This window comes from Vigna umbellata, chromosome 4, assembly GCF_029865625.1.
Source record: "Vigna umbellata cultivar VRB3 chromosome 4, Vumbellata_1.0, whole genome shotgun sequence".
Taxonomy (NCBI): domain Eukaryota; kingdom Viridiplantae; phylum Streptophyta; class Magnoliopsida; order Fabales; family Fabaceae; genus Vigna; species Vigna umbellata.
In genome coordinates, this window is record NC_142168.1 from 12,363,999 (window position 1) to 12,384,652 (window position 20,654).

Genomic DNA, 20,654 nt, shown 5'->3' on the forward strand with positions numbered 1-20,654 from the left:
GGATATGATTATCTTTAAAAGGAAAAATGTTTTCATGAAATTTAATATCTCTAGAAATGAATATTTTTCTAGTGTTCTAACTATCAATAGCACTACTTCTAATTGTGCAAAAGGTAATTGAATAATAGTACCATAAAATGTAGTGTTTTTTTTTTCAGAAACATCTCTTTCAAGCACCAATTGGTGAAGTAGGAAACGATTACTGAATATTTCAACCTTTTTGTTTTAAAAGTTAAGTACGTTGGACTTTGAAATTGCATTTGTATGGGAAAGTGAAAACTAGGCAACACTGGCAATTGCTTCTTTGGTGCTAAAGAAAAATTACGGAATTGCTGGCACAGACATAGATCCCCTTATCACACCTTTGGTAGGGATTGCAATGAAGCATATTTGTTCTTAATCTATATATACAAAATTTCTGTACTGTAAGACCAATTTAAAATCAATTTTAGTATCAACTTTAAGATATCTTTGATATACATACAATATAACACAAGGAAAACAATTAACACATTACAAAACATTTTTTTTATTTTATATTTAATAGATCATACATAAACCAAACAAAATAGTATAAAATTTACTCTAATATATTTTTAGTAATAATTATCTTATTTTACTTTACATAATTATAACATTATAAGTATTTTATATATTCTCGTCTATTATATATATTATTGTAATATATTAATAAGGTATTATTATATTATAATAGAGTTAATGATGATCATAACAAATAAAACATAGAAATCAACTATATATCTTATTAAAAAATCAAATTACATTTTCTTTTACAACTTTTCTTTTTATTTCAGAGGAATACTTGTTGACTTGCAATATTCCTTGTGTTCCTTCCCACTTTTTTTTTTTTTTTACAGACGAAAACTGCATTAATCAATATCAATTTTCTCAATTCATGAATCAAAGTTGAATATAATGATATATCCCGTCCTAATGGTATGTTTCAAAACAAAAACAGATACTGAAATCTTGATCATTAAAAATAGACGCAAGGTTGTCATCCCTCCAAATATAAATTTTGTATATGTAACTTTAAACTATCATCATTTTAGTCATGTAGTTTTGTTAGCAACATATACCTATACTAATTGATGAGGAGTTGTTTTAACTAAAACATCCCATTACAGAGCAATATTCAACCACTCCATAATAGTTTTTTCTTTCCACATTATATTCTATCTGTTCCACTTTAAGATTAAATACATACCCTCTTCTTGTACATGTGTGTATATATAACACCTCGAATCATTTTCATCAATAACAAATCTTCCTCTCAAATCATAGTGAAACAGATCCCCCACCAGTACAAGTTTTTTGAGAGAAAAATGGCCAATGTTGAACACAATGGTAACACTTGGCAGAGCACCCTCTGTCTTTTGTTTCTAACCACAACCTTTCTTATTGCCAACTCTGCAAGGATCCTAGATGAAGTAGAACCCCAACCCCAAGCCATAGGTAACTTAGCAGCATCTGGAACTGTCAATCCTTCCTTCATAACAGGTCCAGTCACCACTTCACCACAGGCAGGTCCTGCCACCACTTTGCCGATTAACCAAACACCTGCAGCCACAACCACACCACTGGTAGGCAATGAAGCTAAATACTTTTATTTATTTCACTAGTGAATGTGATATTAATTCAAAACTGGTACTTCTGTATAATTGATATAGATATTTTAAAAAATGTTATAAAATTTAAATTTAGTTTACATCTCTCTAAAGAAGCATGAATAAGAATAAAAAAAGAAATGTGGAGGCATTGTCCTTTAATGATAAAGAAAAAAAAATCTTTATAGATGATTTAAACAAAGGTATGAGATTGAATTATTATAGATAGCCATTTATGAATATGATAATCATATGTATAGTTTCTAATTGATTTTTACTAATATCCAAAAAGTATGTTTTTAATTTAGATTTAAGAAATTATAATTTTTTATTTATTTTGTTTTATCAATTTTTTTTCATAGGTAAATATTTCAAAAGTATCTTCTGTATATTTAAGTATAATGGTTTCTTCATATCTAATGTATTAATGGTATTCACTCATCATAACAGGTAGGACCTGCCACCACTTTGCCAAGTGGCCAAACACCTGCAGCCACCACCATCAGTCCTGTTGCTACGGAAGATTCCGGAGATGAAGATGACAATGCAGACCCCCCAGTTCCGGAAACAGAAGCTCCAGCAGAGGACATTCCTCCAGTGGCAATTCCTACTCCAGAAGTGGTGCCAGCTATCCCTAATGCAACACCTGTGACACCAAATCCTGTGGCAAAAGAGGCATCGTTCTCTTTCTTCATGCATGACATCCTTGGGGGGTCACATCCATCAGCAAGAGTGGTGGCAGGAATTGTAGCAAACACTGATGTCACTGGCCTACCATTCTCCAAACTCAACAACAACCTCTTCCCAATCACTGGAGGAATCCCCTTGGTCAACCCCAAGCTCAATGGCATCATCACCAATAACAACCTTCCAAACCTTGTTGGCCTCAGTGGTGCACAATCCTCCACTGTGTTTAAGAACAGTGGCACCAGCAACACAGTCACTGGAAGCGGCAACCAGCCATTTGTCTCGGCAGGTAACCTCCCTGCAGGGTTCACCATTCAGAAGCTCATGTTCGGATCGGTGACAGTGATTGATGATCAGTTAACAGAAGGGCATGAGCTAGATTCTGCTGTGATTGGAAGGGCACAAGGATTCTACTTGGCAAGTTCATTGGATGGCACTAGCCAGACCATTTTGCTGACCATTTTGGTGCATGGTGGCGAACACGATCAACATCACGAAGGATTAGAGGATAGTATAAGTCTCTTCGGGATTCATAGGACAGCTTCAACAGAATCTGAGATAGCAGTGATTAGTGGAACTGGGAAATATGAGAATGCAAAAGGTTATGCTTCACTTGAGACCCTTCTGAAGGAAGACCAGCACACCACCGATGGGGTGGACACCATCTTGCATTTCAATGTCTATCTCACTGAGTAGAAATTATCTGCAATTGAATTGCTTTCATATTTGCAGTTAAGTTTGACTTTGTGTATGCTTTGATCAAATTGGTAATGTCTCCCTTAATGCTTGCTTAAGTTTGAAATATAACTCATTCTGCTCCCTTTTTTTCTTATACCATCACTCCGTATCTCATTTGTCAGACTATCACCTCATAGTAAATAATTATCATCATCTTACTTTACTAATACATCATTTAAGTTTATTTTAACTTTTATACAGTGAATGGAAAAATTATCTATTTTTCTGATGTTGATAATTGAGCAAGATTATCATTAGGTAGAAGGTTCACCTCAAGTTTATTGTTCTCCTATTATAGGGAACTTAATATTATGAAGTACAAAATAGTGCGGAGTGACAAGATTTAGCACCAAAACCAAATACTATGTCATACAACAGTTGCATGCAAAATTATCAGTCTTAGAGAAAACTTTAGTTTGGAAATAATTGGCACACTGAACTTATTTGTGGTGATAATCAAGTCAATCTTTATACATCTACAAGGGTCTTTCGTGAAAGGACTAATGCATAAAAAGTTAGTCATTCTGTGACAGAAATTCTTATTAGGAGATATATTAGTAATCAACTTGAATTTATATTCACTGAACTTTGGAAAGGGACTTGTGAATTTGTGTTGACTTAAGGCTCACTAAAGAAAAGAGAGAAAACATAGCTGTCATGAGACTGATATAAAAAAAAGGTACAATGAAAATTAGGAACCCGTTATCACCTTGTCATAGCAAAAATGTCAAACAACACCATAGAACAGTACATAGTAGATAATGAACAATGAAGACTTGGAACTACTTATAGATTATAAGGTGCTTAAAACAAATAACAAATTTGAAAATATTTTCATATATTAAACAATAGTTGTGGGAATATTTCAATAAATCTATCCACAAATATCTGTAAAGATAAAAATAAAAATTTGCATAAAACTTAATATAGGAAACCTCTGTAAGTAATTGAATTTGTTTGAATAAACTTCTCGAAAAACACTCTTTAGAAGAAAATCTAAAAATAAAATAAAATAGATCTGTCAGTAAACTAATTTTGTAAAATTTTCTATAATTAGTTTATCCAATATCTAATCTTAAGTTTATGCATAAATTTATTTTAATTATGATATTTTCTTTTTATTATTTTTTCAAAAGTACTTTAAAAAAGTTTATGCAAACAGACTTTATATATTTAAGCATTACGTTAATTTAAGTTTATATAAAATTTCACTTTATTTTCCTTCTAATTTTACTATTTGTAAGTATTTGTGGAAAAGTTTATGATAGACATATGATAGAGTTCCTCTCATAGGGGACAAGAAATAATAGGTATAGAAGACATTACCACAAGGAAAATAACAAATATCTAGTACAATAAAAAAATGCTAGGAATTTTAATCAAATTCCAACTTATATCGCAACTAAATCAGTTAGTTGACAAGAAGTTTAATTGCCAAAAAGTATTGACTACAAGAATTCATAAATGGTCACCACCACTCCTTTAGAATTTAAAATTTCTCAAATCAAGATCAATTCCAGGAATACATACCTCTCTTGAAGCATTTTTTTTTATAAATCGATCTTGAACTTTCAAGCACCTAAGTGCAAATGAACAAGATCTACTGAATCAATCTTCCACTCTTCAATTAACAAATCTAGATGGTGTAAAATGCCATCACAGCATCAATAGAAACTGAGTTTAACATTACCAAATAAAAAAAGAATTATCAAGACGAGTAGTGAATTAGCCTTGTATATAACCTAAAATCACCAATTAAAGTTCAGGTCTCATTTATAATAAACAATTTCTAAAAGCACATGAATACATGTAGTATAAGCCAAAAATGTATATGTATTCAGCTTATTTTATAAAACTCAAGGTCAACCAAGAAATTCCAACTTCAGAAATTTCTAATATGAACCATTATTCTACTTTTAAGACTAAAAAGGTTTAATATAATTCTTTAATCTCAAAACAGACAAAAATAGTAAATAAACAACATATATTAAGCACTTCAGTATTATTTAATCCCAGTTTATTGCCTAATTATGTATTGAGCTTCGTATAAATACAAATTTTGATTTTGTATTTAGTTGCATAATACTAATTTCTATGATGACTACTCAAACTAATTATATATACAGATTTTGTCATACCTAAATTCCCGAGGCAACGACACATTCAGCAAGTACTTCCATTTGAAATCTCAATTTCTTTTCATTTTTATGAAGGTTTGATGTAATTACAACTGTACCTATCCAATGACAAGTTACAATATCTCAGCAAGTTGGTTGAAGTTAAACAGCCGTAATTGTGGCAATGAATTTCAAATGAAACATTTGTAAAAAGTCTGGTACATCTTTCCAATCATTATAACCAGAACTCCAATGGAAACCTCCCCTCAGTGGGCTCAGTCGGGGTTATGATGAAACAATGGGAAAAATCAGATGTGCTATGTACAACACTGTCCTTTCAAGGAAATGGTAGAATCCATGACAGAGGTTGGACAAACAATTCATCTTCAGAAGGAACTTACATAATATAAGAGTTAAAAATCTGCAAAAATAAAATAAAATCAATAAAGGAGAAAAATAAATAGCAAAAGTAGCAAATAGTTAATTCAAAAATAAAACAGATCTAATTACCAGATTCAATGAAATGTGAGGTTGAAACAAAAATGAAATGTTCTAATGCAGAGAAACCTCTGCCAGAGAAAAAAAAATAATTCAGACCTAAACTAGGATAAAGAAAAGGAAAAACAAAAATAGTAGAGACAAAAACACAAGAAAGATCGGTGAGAGTTTAAAATGATTATAAGAGAGAAGTGAATTAAATAAATAAAAAAACAAACTGATAACGAGAAGAGCGAATTTAAAAACGTAAAAAGATAAACCAAAAATAAAAATGATAAGTAAAAAAACTGCTAAATGGTCGTTGTAGAATCATCAGAGGGTTACAAGAGTCACGCGGAACTACCAACCAGATAAATTACAGCTATTAACTTTGAAATTCAATATTGACAACTTCAAAGACAAGAAATATCACTATCATACCTCATTCTCCTCTCCAATCTATCAATTCCCTTCGTGGTGCATAAAGGGTAGCAGCTCGCTCTTCTGCTTCCGTATCGTTTACTATACCTCGGCACTTTGGGAAGCCACAATAACAAGCAAGCCGTTCATCAATTGAGAAAAATCTGTCAAATGAATAAAAGAAAGTCAGCACAATATTTGCCAAATGTAGTGGTACCCACAACTAATCCCAACAAAAGAACAAGTTTTGTATTATTTTTTTGTGTGCCGAAAAAGTACTCAGTTAGAGAAGAGGGAAACCTATAATCATATGTAAGCTCTTCCCACTGTTTTATGTCCCTCTTTGCAAATATTATAATATGCTCGTCGCCATTAACACTTATTACTCTTGAATAGCAATTTGGCTGCATACAAACAAAATTTATACAGGTAAGCAATTAAAATAAAGCTGCATGACTTCTTCAGTAAATAAGCAAGTTGAAACGCAGTATTTCCAAACTAATGTCAACAGCATAGTAGTCAATTCCATATAGTGGCGCAAAGCAGCTATACATCAGGTAGCAAGATCACTGGTATTTTTAAGTCAAAGTACACATTACATCAGTTGCACTACACGTGTATATATGCTGAGAAAAAAACATAAAAGTAAAGATATTCATAAAGGATGGATGAAGCCATTAAATCTGATGCTTGCGAAGATCATACCCAATTAGAATAAAAAAAAATAAAGGGTGGAGCTCAGAAAAACAGGAGAGCACAGAACCAAAAACAAACATTCTCATACTGAGAGGATAAAGAACAGAGGGTAAAAAAACATTGTAAAAGTCAGGGGTCAACCACAACAATGAAATCTTGAGAGGGAATAGCTGGAAAGTAATGTCTGGTGTCAGAAATCTAGAGAGAGAAAATTGGATCCTCATCAGTGAGTTGGGCTGCAGTTTCTTGCTGAATGGTCAATGCAAGCAAGTTTGGAGTAGGTTCCAGAAATGGAGACAAGATGCCAATATTGTCCCCACAAAACAGCACCAAATAACACCATTTGGTGGCATGAAAACTGAGAATACGGTTTTATAACACACAATTAACTACTATGGCCAACAGTAGAACGGTGGTTGTAAACTAGCATATACCAGTATTAACCAAAGCAACAATATACTTTCATGTAAAAGAGAAACTATGTAGGTTAAAGCCTTTGAAGATCTTATCAAACTGTTCCACAATCAATGCAAACCACATTATCAAAAGTCATTTAACAATGCTACAAATATGTCAAAAAATACGCATATCTTAAGTATCTCAAGCATACAAACCCCATACTAAAAATTAGAAACTCCTGCAGGCTCCAGTCATCAAATAGTAAGATAAAAAGGGTACATTAAGCGAATTTCATACATCAAAATAAGAACGCGTATTAGAATGGCAATGATTAACAAGCAACACATGAAATCATGAAAAATATCATATTAAATTAGAAAGAACATACTGCACAAGAATGGTTTATTAAATGAGCAATGCTTCCTGCTCTAGTAGCATCAATGACTCGTTCATCGTCAATCCGAAACATATATGTTCCAGCACCCTGCATAAGGGAAAGAAGCACGGCTTACTACATCCTTTATAAGAACCTACATAACAATCCAGAAGGTGCAGACTGATACTATATTGTTTGTAGCAGAAGGTGCCATAGTTGAAACATTCTTGCTCATGTTGACAATCAAAAGTTCTAAGATCCACTGTCTATTTTAGTTGAAGATTTTAGAGCTATCAGAATTATGTTCCCTTTCATCAGAAGCTTTATTAGCTTGAAATTAATATTAATATAAGCTATTAATATTTTGCATATAAAGTGCTTGAAATTGATGTACTAAAATTGTGTTCCCTGCCATACAAGCTCATTCGATAATTCAGAATACTTACGACCAATGAATTGTATATAAAGTGTTCTCTCCGGTCAGCTATTGGTGGTCTAACAAGTTCACCAGTGTATTCAATCACCTGAATAAATAAAGTCAAGATGTAAACCCTTAAATGTATAAATGCTATAACAATAGATAATGCAAATGGAAAATATTCCCCTTACCATGTCTCCACCTTTATGTGGATGCTTTGCAAAGATGCCAAATCCATGAATTCTTGATTTCCCTTGAAAAAATCAAACATTCAATTTAATGTAAGTCAGGGTCACTCCATAGTTAAATCTCAAACCACAACCCTGATAAGATATAGTGAACTATGCAAAAGAGTAGACAATTCCCCTTTCCCCGACTATTTTCAAAAATATATATATTGACAGAACTATTCCTACCAAATGCAAGCCGCTTCCGAAAGGTTTCCCTCATGTACTCATATTTTTCAGAGATAGAAAGTATGTTGTTAGATGTGTCCATCAGAGATGTTCTTAGCCTTTGTTGGCTACAAAAAAATTTGGAGCAGACTCCTCTGCCAGAAGGCTCTGGGTCATTTAATGATCCATGCTGGCAGTATCCACCTACTAAGTAAGGCTGATTCTCCACGAACAACCGTTTCAATGATGCAGCTGCAAGTGCTTCAGGTTCCTTTCGACCTCTCCTGCCAAAGTAATCATATGGTTCTGCCAAGAATAAAGACAAACATTATTTAATAAAATTATCTTTAAAATATTGTAACAGAGCTAAAACGTGATACCCATCAAGTGGAAAAGGTGACTCATTATGCATACCCATAAGCCAATCCAAGACATTATCACTTTGATGTTTTCAGTGGCTCAAACACATTTTTGTACCAAAAAGATGACTAGATAGATTACAGGTGGCGAGCATTTTGAAACTATACTTAATCCTGATTCTTAGGAGATGTGAAATTGTTTTGACATATCATAAGCACATCCTCCAAATCAAAAATAATGGGCTAGAGGGTCTTTCAGCCTGTGTGTAACTTAGGCCCTTCTCTTAGGGTCAATGTTCCAAACTCTAATCCACTAGCATTGTTGAGATTATTGCATCCAAGGTATTATCCACTATGACATTAGTTTTGAACCTCACAAACTTTGTGCTTAAAAGAAGAATATTTACAAAATCACCCTTAGCCTCAATTCTTAAATGATATGGAATCATTTGGGTGCAATGGAAACAATGCAATTACGTTAACCTTATATAAGTATCTTCTTGGCCTCTAGCCAAGCATCAGAATAATTAATGCAAAAACATCCTTAACCAAAAGATATAATTCAAATCTAAACCAACCCAAAAACAGAGTATAACAAGCTCGACAACTAAGAACTTTAGCAAGAGATGCAATAGTATTTACTTGTACAGTAGCAAAAACAACCCGTTCTATAAATTGAGAAATGATTGGTTTTGAGATTGCATGTATTCATCAGCTGATTTTGCCAAACTCAATAAATGGGTGACTTGGAATTGATCTTTAAAAATTACACTGCCCTAGGGCATTTTACACATCAGCTTGGCTACTCTGCCACGCTGCCCTAGCACACAACTATTTCCCTTTCCAGATGGATCCAAAAACTGTTTAACAAACAGTCAATTGTAGACCCAATTAAATCAAAAGAAAACCAATTTCAAGCAACGTGATTTGAGTATGCCTGCCAATAGTCCAGTATGAATCCAAGTATGTGATATGCTAATCACCACAGTTTAAGTTAAAATGGAAAAATAAGTGGAACTTAGCTAAAGATTGTATACTCCAAAATGATAATCATGAACAAGTATTTGTATAAAATAAACAAAGTAACAAGGCAACAAGGCAACAGCTAATTAATTAAAGATCACTAAACATAATTTCTATTTTTTTTTCTCTTGCTTGCTAGAGGTTAAGCTAGCAAATAATATGAAAGAGATAATTTGTTTTAGTAAAACAAGTGTCAAAAGTCATACCACTTCGAGCACAACCAGATGGATTGGGCGGTGGTTCATAGTCTGAACATAGACCAGATACTCGAACTATACGATCATCAGCAACAGAATGTTCATTGGACGGTTGCCTATGTTTCTTGCAGAAAGAGAGTAAGCGTATGCACTGATCTTCATCATCGTCAACAGAAAGCAGATAGAGCCTATCCTCATTTTCAAGCTATAAATAAAAGAGTAAAAATAAATAAATGGGCAATGACATATTTTTGAATAATAAATGTGTTAAGTTGGGAGATAAATACCTCAACACAGAGACCAGCAGCACGTGCACAGAGTGGGTGATATGCTACTCGACAAGAACTATTTGAACACTGCAGAATTAATATTGGAAAAAAATGCAATCAAAATTTAAAAAACAAAACAGAAATCTCTTACTGTAACAAATGCTAGTTAAGAAGCTGAACATACATGCATAAAGACACGTAGAGTGGCATCAAGTGAGAGTAAGACAAGCTAATATTGACCCCTATAATTGATGTTCAAGAATAATTGTACTTGTAATCTTGGCCATTTTTATATATTTGTAGTAGTAGCTACTAGAGCTCAAACCTATTATACTCCCCAAAACAATAATTTCAAAAATTAACACTGAAATTCATACATGCTTTTATTGTCACTTAAGGGTGTTGATTGATCATTTGATGTGTGTTAAGAAGTTGACTTATAAGCCGGACATGTTAAGGTGAGGTTTGCAATTCTCACTTATAAATTGGCTCACTGTAGTCATTTTATATATTCGGAGTAGCTACTAGACCTCAAACCTATTACACTCCCCAACACAATTTCAAAAATTAACACTGAAACTCATACATGCTTTTATTGTCACTTTAGGTATAATAAGGGTGCATTGTCACTTTAGGTATAAGGGTGCTAGTTGATCATTTGATGTGGATTGGAAACAGATTTGTTAATCTTGCTATCAAGAGTATCCTACCTATTGACCAAGAAAATTCTAGCTTAAGCTACTCTTTAATTTAAAAATTAGACGACTTACTTGGATGCAGGCACCATAAGATACACCACATATGCTGCATAGCAACTTCCAGCGGTCCTGTTCAGATACAGAATTAAAAGGAAAGCAAATAGAAATGCAGTTTGTAGTTATAACACTCAATGATAAAATCATTGACACGAGCAATTTGGTAAAAAAGAAAAACTAAGATGTTTGTAGCCAAAAACTTCAAGACAAAAGCTAAACAAAAGAAAATAGAATAGTTAGAAATGAAAACCTACCTTACTGATTCTACTCAAACCATCAATAGGCTCCATTCTCTTGACATCAGCTAAACAAGTTTCTGGTAAAAATGTCAACACTTAGAAATCATATCCAAATTAAGGAGTAAAAAAGAGTAAATAAATTCATACACAAACAAACCAGGTATCCACATGGCACAAGCCAAATGAGCCCACCGGCCATCTGTAGTAGGCTTCATTGCACCACCTAGAACAAACTCCATTAGATGCCAAAGACATACAGTTCTACTTATAATTCAGTGATATATTAAAAGATTCCAGCATACCTATGAGTGGACATAAGCAGCAAGGTGGAGGCGGAGCTCCTGAACGACATAAGTTGCATAACCATAGCACCCCATTAACAGGTTCTAGTTCTCCATAACATCTAGCATGGACCTAAATGAACATCATAACTTTTGGTTCAAAAACAATAAATGGATGGAGTAGTACAGTTCTAATGATACATACAGCGGTACCACAATGAAGGGCCTTGAATAAAAAAGTTACAGAGCCATACCATCATTCTGCATTTGTCACACTGCAGAAACAGGTTGTTCTCGTACTCCTACAAGATAAATAACTCCCATTTAGCAAGCAAAACATGAGGTAAAGAGGTAAAATTATACGCAAACAAACAGCATAGGTCATAACATTTCTACTTTGTCAGAATGAATTTATATCTTGGAGAAAGGAGAAATACAAATTGAACAAAAGAGCATGCAATCATAAAAAACACAAGCAGGAGCTCTAAAGGATCGAAGAAGAGGAAAACAAAAACCCTACCTCGTCCATGTGGCACACATTGCAAGGGAATAACATTTCTATTTCCTTAGAATGGATTAAAACCACAGGAGAAGGGAGAAACAAGAGACAAAAATTGCAACTAAAAGAGCATTCAAGTGTCTAAAACAACAGGCAGGAGCTCTAGAGAATTGAAAAGAAAAATGAAACTCTACCTCATCCATGTGGCATACGTTGCACTTATCGAGGTCAAACCAGTTAATATGAACTTGTCTATAACCAAGAGGCAAGTTATTATGTCTTTGGGAACCTAACTTGCCAGATGAATTCCTTGAAGAGATTTTGGATTTAGACAATCCCTGAAAATAACAACACTTCTTTCAGTGAAAAGAAAGCATCAGGTACACAACTTGAAAAGTATATGTACTCCAGCAAAAACGCTTGGTTGGCTCAAGAACTTGAATATAGTATAATGAGAAAGATGAAACTAAGCAATAATCATATGCAGCCAATAAAAAAGAACCTTAGAGAGAAGAGAAGCACATGACTAAATCGTTCAATGCATGCAAAAGTGACAACTTGGTACAGCAACAACCATGTTCTATCCTACTATATGAATTGATAACACCGTTCAGCTATATCAAAAACAAAACACTTTACAGCTTACTATGTCTTACGTGCAATAAATTATAATATTTTCAGGATAATTCTATTAGTTTCCAAATTATTGACTTTAGGCTCCAGATCAAAAATAAAAGAACTAACTTATAATTAAAGAACATACCTGTATAAGTTTAAGCACCTTAGGATTGGAGAAACCAAACATATCAGACCCAGATGCGTAGCCCCTTTCTACCCCACCTTCAGCAAGACTGCCTTCAGAAGCATTCTTTTCCATTTCTTTCATCTTTTTGAATATCTCGTTCCAACAAACAGATGGAGTATTACCGTTGAACTGGAGAAAGCATTCATCATAACATGATTAACACAAGACATTGGCATTAGAAATCATCATATAGTATCTTAGTATCTTTTGCAAGACAAGGAGAAACTAGGTCAACAAGTAGGGGAAGTTTGTTAAGTAATTTAACAACTAACAAATAAACATATAAATCCTGCTATTAAGCAGGCAAACAGCATGCCACCATAGATCTTAATTTCTGTCATCAGAAACAAAAAATAACAAAAATTTTAAAAGGAAAAGGGCCGGCGTATGTCAGAGATGGTGAAATCAATATATTTAAAGGGGATATATACCCCATAAAATTAATATAGAATTATAAACATTACATGATTTACAATCAAACTATCAGAGAAACAAATGTCTACACTAGAAAATAATCTCTTATAAAGCAAAAACAAATCAACTCTTATACTAAAAACCAACCTGCTCGCCGCCATCAACTGTCACTCTAAATAGAGGACGAACTTTGGACTCTGGATCTCTCAACACCTCCATCTTATAAGAAGCAAAAACTTCTGGGCCTAAACAACAAAAAAAGCAGATCATGGAAGGTAAAAAAACTATAAAATCAGAACTACAAGAATTAAGATACTAAATATGAAGAATATGACATGTTTGACTGAACTTTTAAAATAACAACCAAAAGAATATGACAATTCAACATCCCAAACAACAGCAATAATAAATGTTTCACCAGTAACTGAAGCAAACTTCCTCACTGCTGTGTACCCTTCTGGCCAGATAAACCTTCCATCTCTGAATGCAGAATCTTCAACTATTTTTCCTGAATAAAAACAAAGAAGTTCTTAACATCCCTTTGGTTGCACTGACCATTCGGCAACTGCAAAAATGCCAATAATCTAGAAGTAAAAGGGAAGAGCACAAAAGAGAAGGCACCCTCTTTGCCTATATAAAATTAAAAAATATGCATGCAGTAAATCCAGAGATCATCTTTCAGTCATTGCATTATTAGAGACCAAGGTAAATTTTGTTCAGCACACTGAACAGTACAACTTGTTCACCCTTGAATATAACAATATTAAAGAATATAACAATATTAAAGAATATAAATTTGATCCAATGTCAGCATAAAAGTCTGGACACTGCCAATAAGCAAGAAGATGCCACACAATTGGAGTAGCTAAAACATCTCACTATCGAAAACAAATGAAAAGATTTTAAATACATGGCATCACAAGATTGATTGTTAGATTAAAATTGTCTCAATGATGCATATCAACTAATCAAATTATATCCAGGTACAAAAGAGTTCTCAAAGATCAAGCCTTTTGTTTGGAAAAGGGTACTTAGAGCATATCTCCAATGGAAGCTGCTTACAATAGTTCCTCACGAATAAAAGCATTTTATTTTAGTGTGGGTTCTATACACGAATTGCTTAAATTTAAAACAGTTGCTTAGAAATAGAAGAAAGTTGCTTACGTAAGAAACTCTCAACACTTTATAAGCAACTCGTATGTGGAACTCACATTAAAATAATATTTTTGTTTATAAGCAACTAATTGATCTTAACCTTTTTGAAAAAAAAAAAGCCTTGCAGCTGGTTCAAGAGTCTCCTCGTATCTGTGTTAGCACTTTTAGCAGAGGGTCCTCTGCAAGTTTTGACATACTATCAGGTTGTTTTTCATTATACAGTGAAGAGTTTTGGGTAGTGTATTTGATTGGAGTATAATATTTGAATCTAAGTGTGTCTATACCCAAAACAAGTTATGAAAAAAGAATTAGGACTTTATTTACTATTTGCATTCAGATCATAGCTGTTTCAAGCAACTAGTTACTTTATACATGCAAAATGATAACGACAAGAATCACAGCATTCTTGAAATGTTGCCTCTTCTATCTAATATGTAAAGAAAAAAAGTCAAGTCCTCGTAATCATTTTTTTTCTATCCAGTACTAACTAAAATAACCAAGCTATTTATGTATCCAAGGAAGTACTTCCAAATCAATAGTTTATCCTATGAAAGGAAGATTACCGAGTTGAAGAGAGCAAACAGTAAAAGGTTGTGTTTTTTATGGTTGTCTTGGAAATCACTAAGGAAAATTGGAAACATGACTATATTGCACGATTAATAAAATAAGGATTCAATCAGGTAAAAAGCGTTTGACATGGAGAAACTCTTGGGAAAATATAAATATTTAAACAATGGTAATCAAGAAAAGTTACCAAGGCTTAGAATTTGGAGGTCCCCTAATTCGTAAGGAAAATTTTCAACAGTTTCCTTAGCCAATAAAGTCCTCTCGCCTTGTAAACAATCATCGCCTGAATCTGTACATCCTCCTTCCTCTCTACTTACATTGTTACAATTATCTGCTGCACATCTTTTCTGCAACTCTAGCATTTCCAAAGGAAGCTTCTGTTCACTTAAATATCTGTTTGAGAAAAATAATTGCAAAACCAACAAATTTGAGCAACCATGTTCAACTTCAAGTACCAATGCCTAGAGAGATTAGAAAATACATTACGCAGAATAAAGGCTTAGCTCGTCAATTTTAATTAGCAAATTATGTATGAGCACAATTCCTTATTCACCAACTAAAGAACACACATAATATAGTGAACTTCAAGGAATTTAAGATCGCATATCAAGAAAAAAAAAACTGAAAACTTCAAATCATTGTAAGGTGATTTCAAAAAAAAAAATAAGTTTATCAAACTTGCTTCATCAGTTTAATATGAAATCTTCATATTCCTCAATGCAAATATAGTAAACACTCAATCACATTAGATAAATTATAATAAGCTGAAACAGCAAAACATTAATTTTGCCTAATAAAAAGGGAAAATCATTTTATGGTTCACAACTTTTGATGTTCTATTTAATAAATATGATAACAGATAAAGAAAAAAGAAAAGGCAAGATTAACATTACCTTTTTGCCTCTTCTAAACCTTCAATAAAACTATGTTTCTTGCATTTTGAGTGTAGATCGGTAAGAAGTCCACTGAGAAATGATTTCACCTGTTGCAGTCTAACCCTAGAGAACAGGAAGAATATACAACAGAGATACACATCTTAAAAGGAGGAAAAATCACACAGTATAGAAATAAAAGTCTCCCAGTAAACATTGAAAACCATATTATCCTTAATTTTCACAGAATATCAAACCTTGCAAAGTCATGGGTGCCAAAAAATTGGACAGGAACTGATCTTCCTCCCAAACTCGTCTTTAAACCTTTACAGTTGCTAGCAAGTGATTCCTCCAAAACAACAGCCGGCCACATTGCATGGCCTGCAACAAAATAATAAAAAGACACAAGCATATATGTTAATAAATTAACAAGACCTAATAGTGACTAGAAATGCCAATAATAAAGAAATATGGTAAATTGAAGTAGACATAGTTTGATCTCTTGAAAATAGTGTTTAGAAGAAGGATGTAAAACACTGATAAGATTAAAATTTCTTATATTCTGCTTTCTTCTATAACGTGAGTTTTGTTTTAATGTGAGCTTTGTTTTAACGTGGAGGAGGATAGACAGCATATCAGCCTCCTTCAGTATGATGCCAGAAACAAGTTAATAATTTACCATATTAAGCTCAATTTTACTGCTTGAATCAGAGAACCATGGGATAGATTGAATACCTATCTACTTCAGTATGATACCAGATACAAATTAATGATTTACCATATCACATTTAAGAAGTACAAATACCAAATCAACGCAGCAACAATAATAATTATTTAAAGTGATGCACTAAAATTCTAAAAGATAGGACGTCAATTTAAATAAAATTTTCCACACAAAGCCATGCAAACAGAACAAAACAAGATTGAGCACAGACCTGTTAGCTTAGCCCATATGATATCCCCAGGCTCAAAGTCTTGACAATCATCCAAACTTGCAGCCATTGCAAGCATCTCTTCAACATCATAATCAGAGACATTGTTGTCACGAACTTTGGCAAGATTCAATTTTAAATGTTTCACCTCATCACGGGAAACATGGAATCTAATATTTTCATTTGAAAGAATCAAATTTTCCTCGTCTCCATCATCATACTTGACCTGCACATAATTATTAATGAAAGGATGAAATTTCAAACAACTCCAATGATGTCAAATACATAGATCAAAGATGCACCAAATTTTTCACTCAAAGCTATCCATATCATTCAAGTAATAATTTAGATAATTAAGGGCCATACATGATGTATCTTAGTTTCCTTGTCATAACCTCTGACATAGCCAGTGTACGCTTTCAAATCCATGGGCCAAAAAACCTGCAGAAAACAAGGTACAACATCAAAAAACCGTAATTACATGAAAAAACTCAATGGAATGAACATGCAATGTAAAGGTTACAAAACATAACCTTGCATCTTAATCCAACAAACACCTCGGGATCAGCATTATCAAAACTCAACCTGCAGCAAACGCAATTAACAATCATGTAAAGCTTCCTTCTACCATAATCACAAACCCACAAAAACAAAAACATCACAACCTATCCACCACAGAACTAAGCATTCCACTTCCCCCTGCATACTAACTAAATCACAACCTTATGAAACTCTAATTCCTTCCGTACAAACAAGCACTGCATTTGAAAATAAATAATAAAGCAAAAAAAAAAAAAACCAGAATGTTTCTTTCCCGCAAGCGAGATCTAACGATTAAGATTTTCCTACTCACAACAAAACACGAAACAGAAACTCAAGTAAAAGCTCAAATTCCCGGAACATCTATTTGGACCAAGGTCTAAACCAGAAATACCATCTCAACTAACAGAATTCCTAAGCAGACCCCCGAGGAACATTTACTCAATTAATATTTCCACTCCCAACAACAACACCAGAAGCTGAAATTCAAGCAAAAGCTCAAATCCACCGAGATTGTATTTCTTAAGTCCAAACAGCAATACTTTATTTTTACTTAAAACCCAAAAAACTCCAGAGCAGATCCAAGAACACCCAATTTCCACAAGAACAACATTTTATCTCGCAATGCACCCAACAGAGAGTAAGAAGAAGTAAATTACCCGACCCATTTTTTCACAGGGCGAGAATCGGGCGAAATTTTCGGCAAATTCTCCAAGGAACCACACTTAACATTCCCAGCAGCACCAGAATTCCCAAATTGGTTTCGGCATTCCCTCAATCGAGGTCCGTCAGCATCCCCAATCGCAGTGTTCAAATCCACACCCAGCCTCTCCAACTCAGTGCTCCCAATTTTCCTCTTCTTCAACAATCTTGTCTCATCCTCATTCTCGTCCGCATTCACCTTGCCCTCGGTTTTGCACAGCGCCGTGGAAGGGGAATGCCTCTTGCGGCGGCGCGAGTAGACGAAGAGCAAGGGAGGCTTGGAAGAAGGAGGGTGGGAGGAGGAGGATGAGGACGACATGGTTTTCTTGTGGTCGTGGTTTGTGAAATGATGATGCGCGGCGAGAGTGGTGAGTTTTCGAGCCTTGACCTTCTTGGACATGACGTTGGAGGAGCCGCTGGCCGTGACGCGGCAGGGCGACGTGGCAGAGTAGAGGTGGTCGAGGGGAAGGTAGCGGATGGGCGTGCCACGCGTTGTGTGGACGTCGATGGTGGCATCGTCGTCGGCACCTCCTCCTTCCTGGAACGCCGCTGCCATGTGGAAGGATATGGAAATGGAAACAAGGAGCTTGGCTAGGGTTTTGGCGATAGAATGAGAAAAGAGAGAGAATTAGAAAGTGGTGTGTTGTGTGTGTTTGATTTGGAGGGAGAGGGTTATTGCCCAAATTATTCTGTTTCCCGCCGTGTCGAAACACACACTCACTCCTCACACTCTCTCTCTCGTCAGAGTGAGATTGAGAGAGAGACACAGCTCTTTCCGCACACAACAACAATAAAAGGTTAAAGAAAAGGAATCTATTATCAAATAATAATCACTGCAAGATTATATCTGAAATCTCCTACACACTGTCTTCGCCATCGTTTCCACCAGCAAGTCTTCTTCTTCTCTCCTCGGTTTGTGTGAATTCAATTCTTTCCTCAATATTTTTTTATTGTGTTAAATTAAATTGATCCAAAATTTAAAAAATAAACTAATTTACATTTTCATTTAAAAATTAAAATTATATTTAACCAAAAATATATAAATAAAAAATAGTTTATTTGGTAAAAAATTATTTTCTTAAATAAAGGGACTTCTTTGTTTTAGGATATTATTGATGATTAATATGTGTCATGGAACTTTTACCATTTTAGTGGAATTTTTTTTTCTCCCTAATTATTTTTTCTCATCTCGTACGGGGACCCAAAACAGACGCTTGTCAGTAATTATGTTCTTATATTTAAATAAAACTAATTAGTATATACATTAATTAAAAAAGTAGTTAATATTATTAATCAAATTTTTAAGAAAAGCAAACTATCCTTTATTAAAATCTAATAAAAAATCATTAGAAATAGAATACCAAATATTTCAAGTATGTGTTCGAATAATATCTTTAAATAATATAAAATTGGTGTTTTTACAACTACAATATAAAACTAGTAAAAATTTGTTAAATAATATGAAATTTGTTAAGATTTGTTAAATGGGATGGAAATCGTTAAGACTTGACTATATACAGTTTGTTTAATAACATAATGCATGAGAGTTTTTCTTGATTTATATTTTAATGCTGAGATTGTAAATTGTCTGTGGTTTCGGTATTTTTAATTAATATTTTGTACTGGGTTTTTATTGTATCATTGTTTATCTGTCCTCCGTGCTTTAGCTAAGATTCTGTTATGTAGTAAGATATTATATTACATAAAATATCTTAGATATTATATTACATAAAATATCTTAAGATATTTATAAAGTCACTAACCACATTTGTAAGTAAGGTGGTTATTTTTATTCTTATTTTGCTTATAAATACAGTAACAGGGCAAAGGTCCAAGTACGTTCTCTTTATGTTCTAGAAACCCTGAATAATATTTCAGAGCAGTATCATAATCACTCTCTTGAGAGCTGAGACTCCATAACTCACATCTGACTTGAGCGTCGGAGTATCTTTGCAGGTACCTCCCCCTCCTTTGGCGAGTATGAACAACAACAATTGGAAAAGAGCAAGCATCCCAGACAGCCAGGAACAACAAAGACACACCGGACAAAGTTTACACCGAAACATTTTGGCGCCCACCGTGGGGCCGAGTGCCAACCCAAAGAAGCCCAAGTAGAGCCTCGGCCCCGACGAATCACTTCTTCGGATAAAGCTACTCCATCAAGATGAAGCCGCCGCATCACCGCCGAGAATCTCCTCCGCGAGCCATTGACGCCACCGCGAGCCATTGACGCCACCGCGAGCACCTCTGCGAAATCACGCCAGTGAACACGTTCGTGAAATTGTGCCTCTTCGCGGGTCAGACCCAGCGCTGAGAACGCCTCCAAATCAGGTCCATCCATCAGCCTCCGTCGCACCACCAGACACCGCTGTCACAGGGGAACTGTTAATTCATCCCCATCGCCTCCCAGGTACGATCAGGCTGATCCTACGACAGTGGGGGAGACCACCGAACTCCTGTCCACGATGCTTCTCAACAAGCTGCCGTGTTATGCGGTGAACAGCCCACACCAGCACCTTCATTGGCGCCACTCCTCAGATCCCAAAACGCGCAATCAAAGCCAACCCCAATTCGTAAGAGCGGGAACGATCCTCTACCGTTGGTGATGAGCCTAGTCCGCAAAGAGGACCACCACTACCGCCACTCACGCTCTGATCACAGGGTCATGGTTCATCCACCAGACTTCAGTTCATG

At 34.5% G+C, this 20,654-nt stretch overlaps 2 protein-coding genes across 3 annotated transcripts; one reads left to right on the forward strand and one right to left on the reverse strand.

Moving 5' to 3' along the window:
- Positions 1 to 728: 728 nt before the first annotated feature.
- Positions 729 to 3,147, forward strand: LOC124825124 (dirigent protein 9-like). Its single transcript, XM_047297665.2, has 2 exons — positions 729 to 1,604; positions 2,079 to 3,147. The coding sequence occupies exons 1-2, from the start codon at positions 1,242 to 1,244 to the stop codon at positions 3,009 to 3,011; spliced, it is 1,296 nt and encodes a 431-aa protein (XP_047153621.1). The 5' UTR covers positions 729 to 1,241; the 3' UTR covers positions 3,012 to 3,147.
- A 2,080-nt stretch (positions 3,148 to 5,227) lies between these two features.
- Positions 5,228 to 18,873, reverse strand: LOC124825121 (histone H3-lysine(4) N-trimethyltransferase ATX1-like). Of its 2 annotated transcripts, none has more exons than XM_047297664.2 (25): positions 17,918 to 18,872; positions 17,252 to 17,303; positions 17,085 to 17,159; positions 16,722 to 16,944; positions 16,044 to 16,167; positions 15,808 to 15,912; positions 15,102 to 15,307; positions 13,611 to 13,700; positions 13,340 to 13,437; positions 12,737 to 12,907; positions 12,168 to 12,311; positions 11,729 to 11,776; positions 11,496 to 11,607; positions 11,351 to 11,416; positions 11,209 to 11,270; positions 10,970 to 11,026; positions 10,218 to 10,286; positions 9,940 to 10,135; positions 8,373 to 8,657; positions 8,148 to 8,209; positions 7,985 to 8,062; positions 7,551 to 7,646; positions 6,368 to 6,471; positions 6,089 to 6,231; positions 5,228 to 5,591 (listed from the first exon to the last, which is right to left on the reverse strand). In XM_047297664.2, exons 1-24 carry the CDS (start codon positions 18,514 to 18,516, stop codon positions 6,090 to 6,092), a joined length of 3,264 nt encoding a protein of 1,087 aa, XP_047153620.1. In that variant the 5' UTR covers positions 18,517 to 18,872; the 3' UTR covers positions 5,228 to 5,591; position 6,089. The 2 variants fall into 2 exon arrangements, with proteins under 2 accessions (XP_047153620.1, XP_087968367.1); XM_088112241.1 differs by lacking the exon at positions 5,228 to 5,591 and adding an exon at positions 5,669 to 5,739 and having other exon boundaries at positions 17,918 to 18,873.
- Positions 18,874 to 20,654: the final 1,781 nt, after the last annotated feature.

What these genes read in the sequence shown, in the direction of transcription:
- LOC124825124 (XM_047297665.2), top strand. Translation starts at nt 1,242, where the DNA reads ATGTGTGTATATATAACACCTCGAATCATTTTCATCAATAACAAATCT. An exon ending in CAGCCACAACCACACCACTG is followed by an intron (nt 1,605 to 2,078) that starts GTAGGCAATGAA and finishes TCATCATAACAG; the next exon opens with GTAGGACCTGCCACCACTTT.
- LOC124825121 (XM_047297664.2), bottom strand. Translation starts at nt 18,516, where the DNA reads ATGGCAGCGGCGTTCCAGGAAGGAGGAGGTGCCGACGACGATGCCACC. An exon ending in AGGAAACTAAGATACATCAT is followed by an intron (nt 16,945 to 17,084) that starts GTATGGCCCTTA and finishes AATTATGTGCAG; the next exon opens with GTCAAGTATGATGATGGAGA. An exon ending in TTATATACAATTCATTGGTC is followed by an intron (nt 7,647 to 7,984) that starts GTAAGTATTCTG and finishes TCCCTTATGCAG; the next exon opens with GGTGCTGGAACATATATGTT.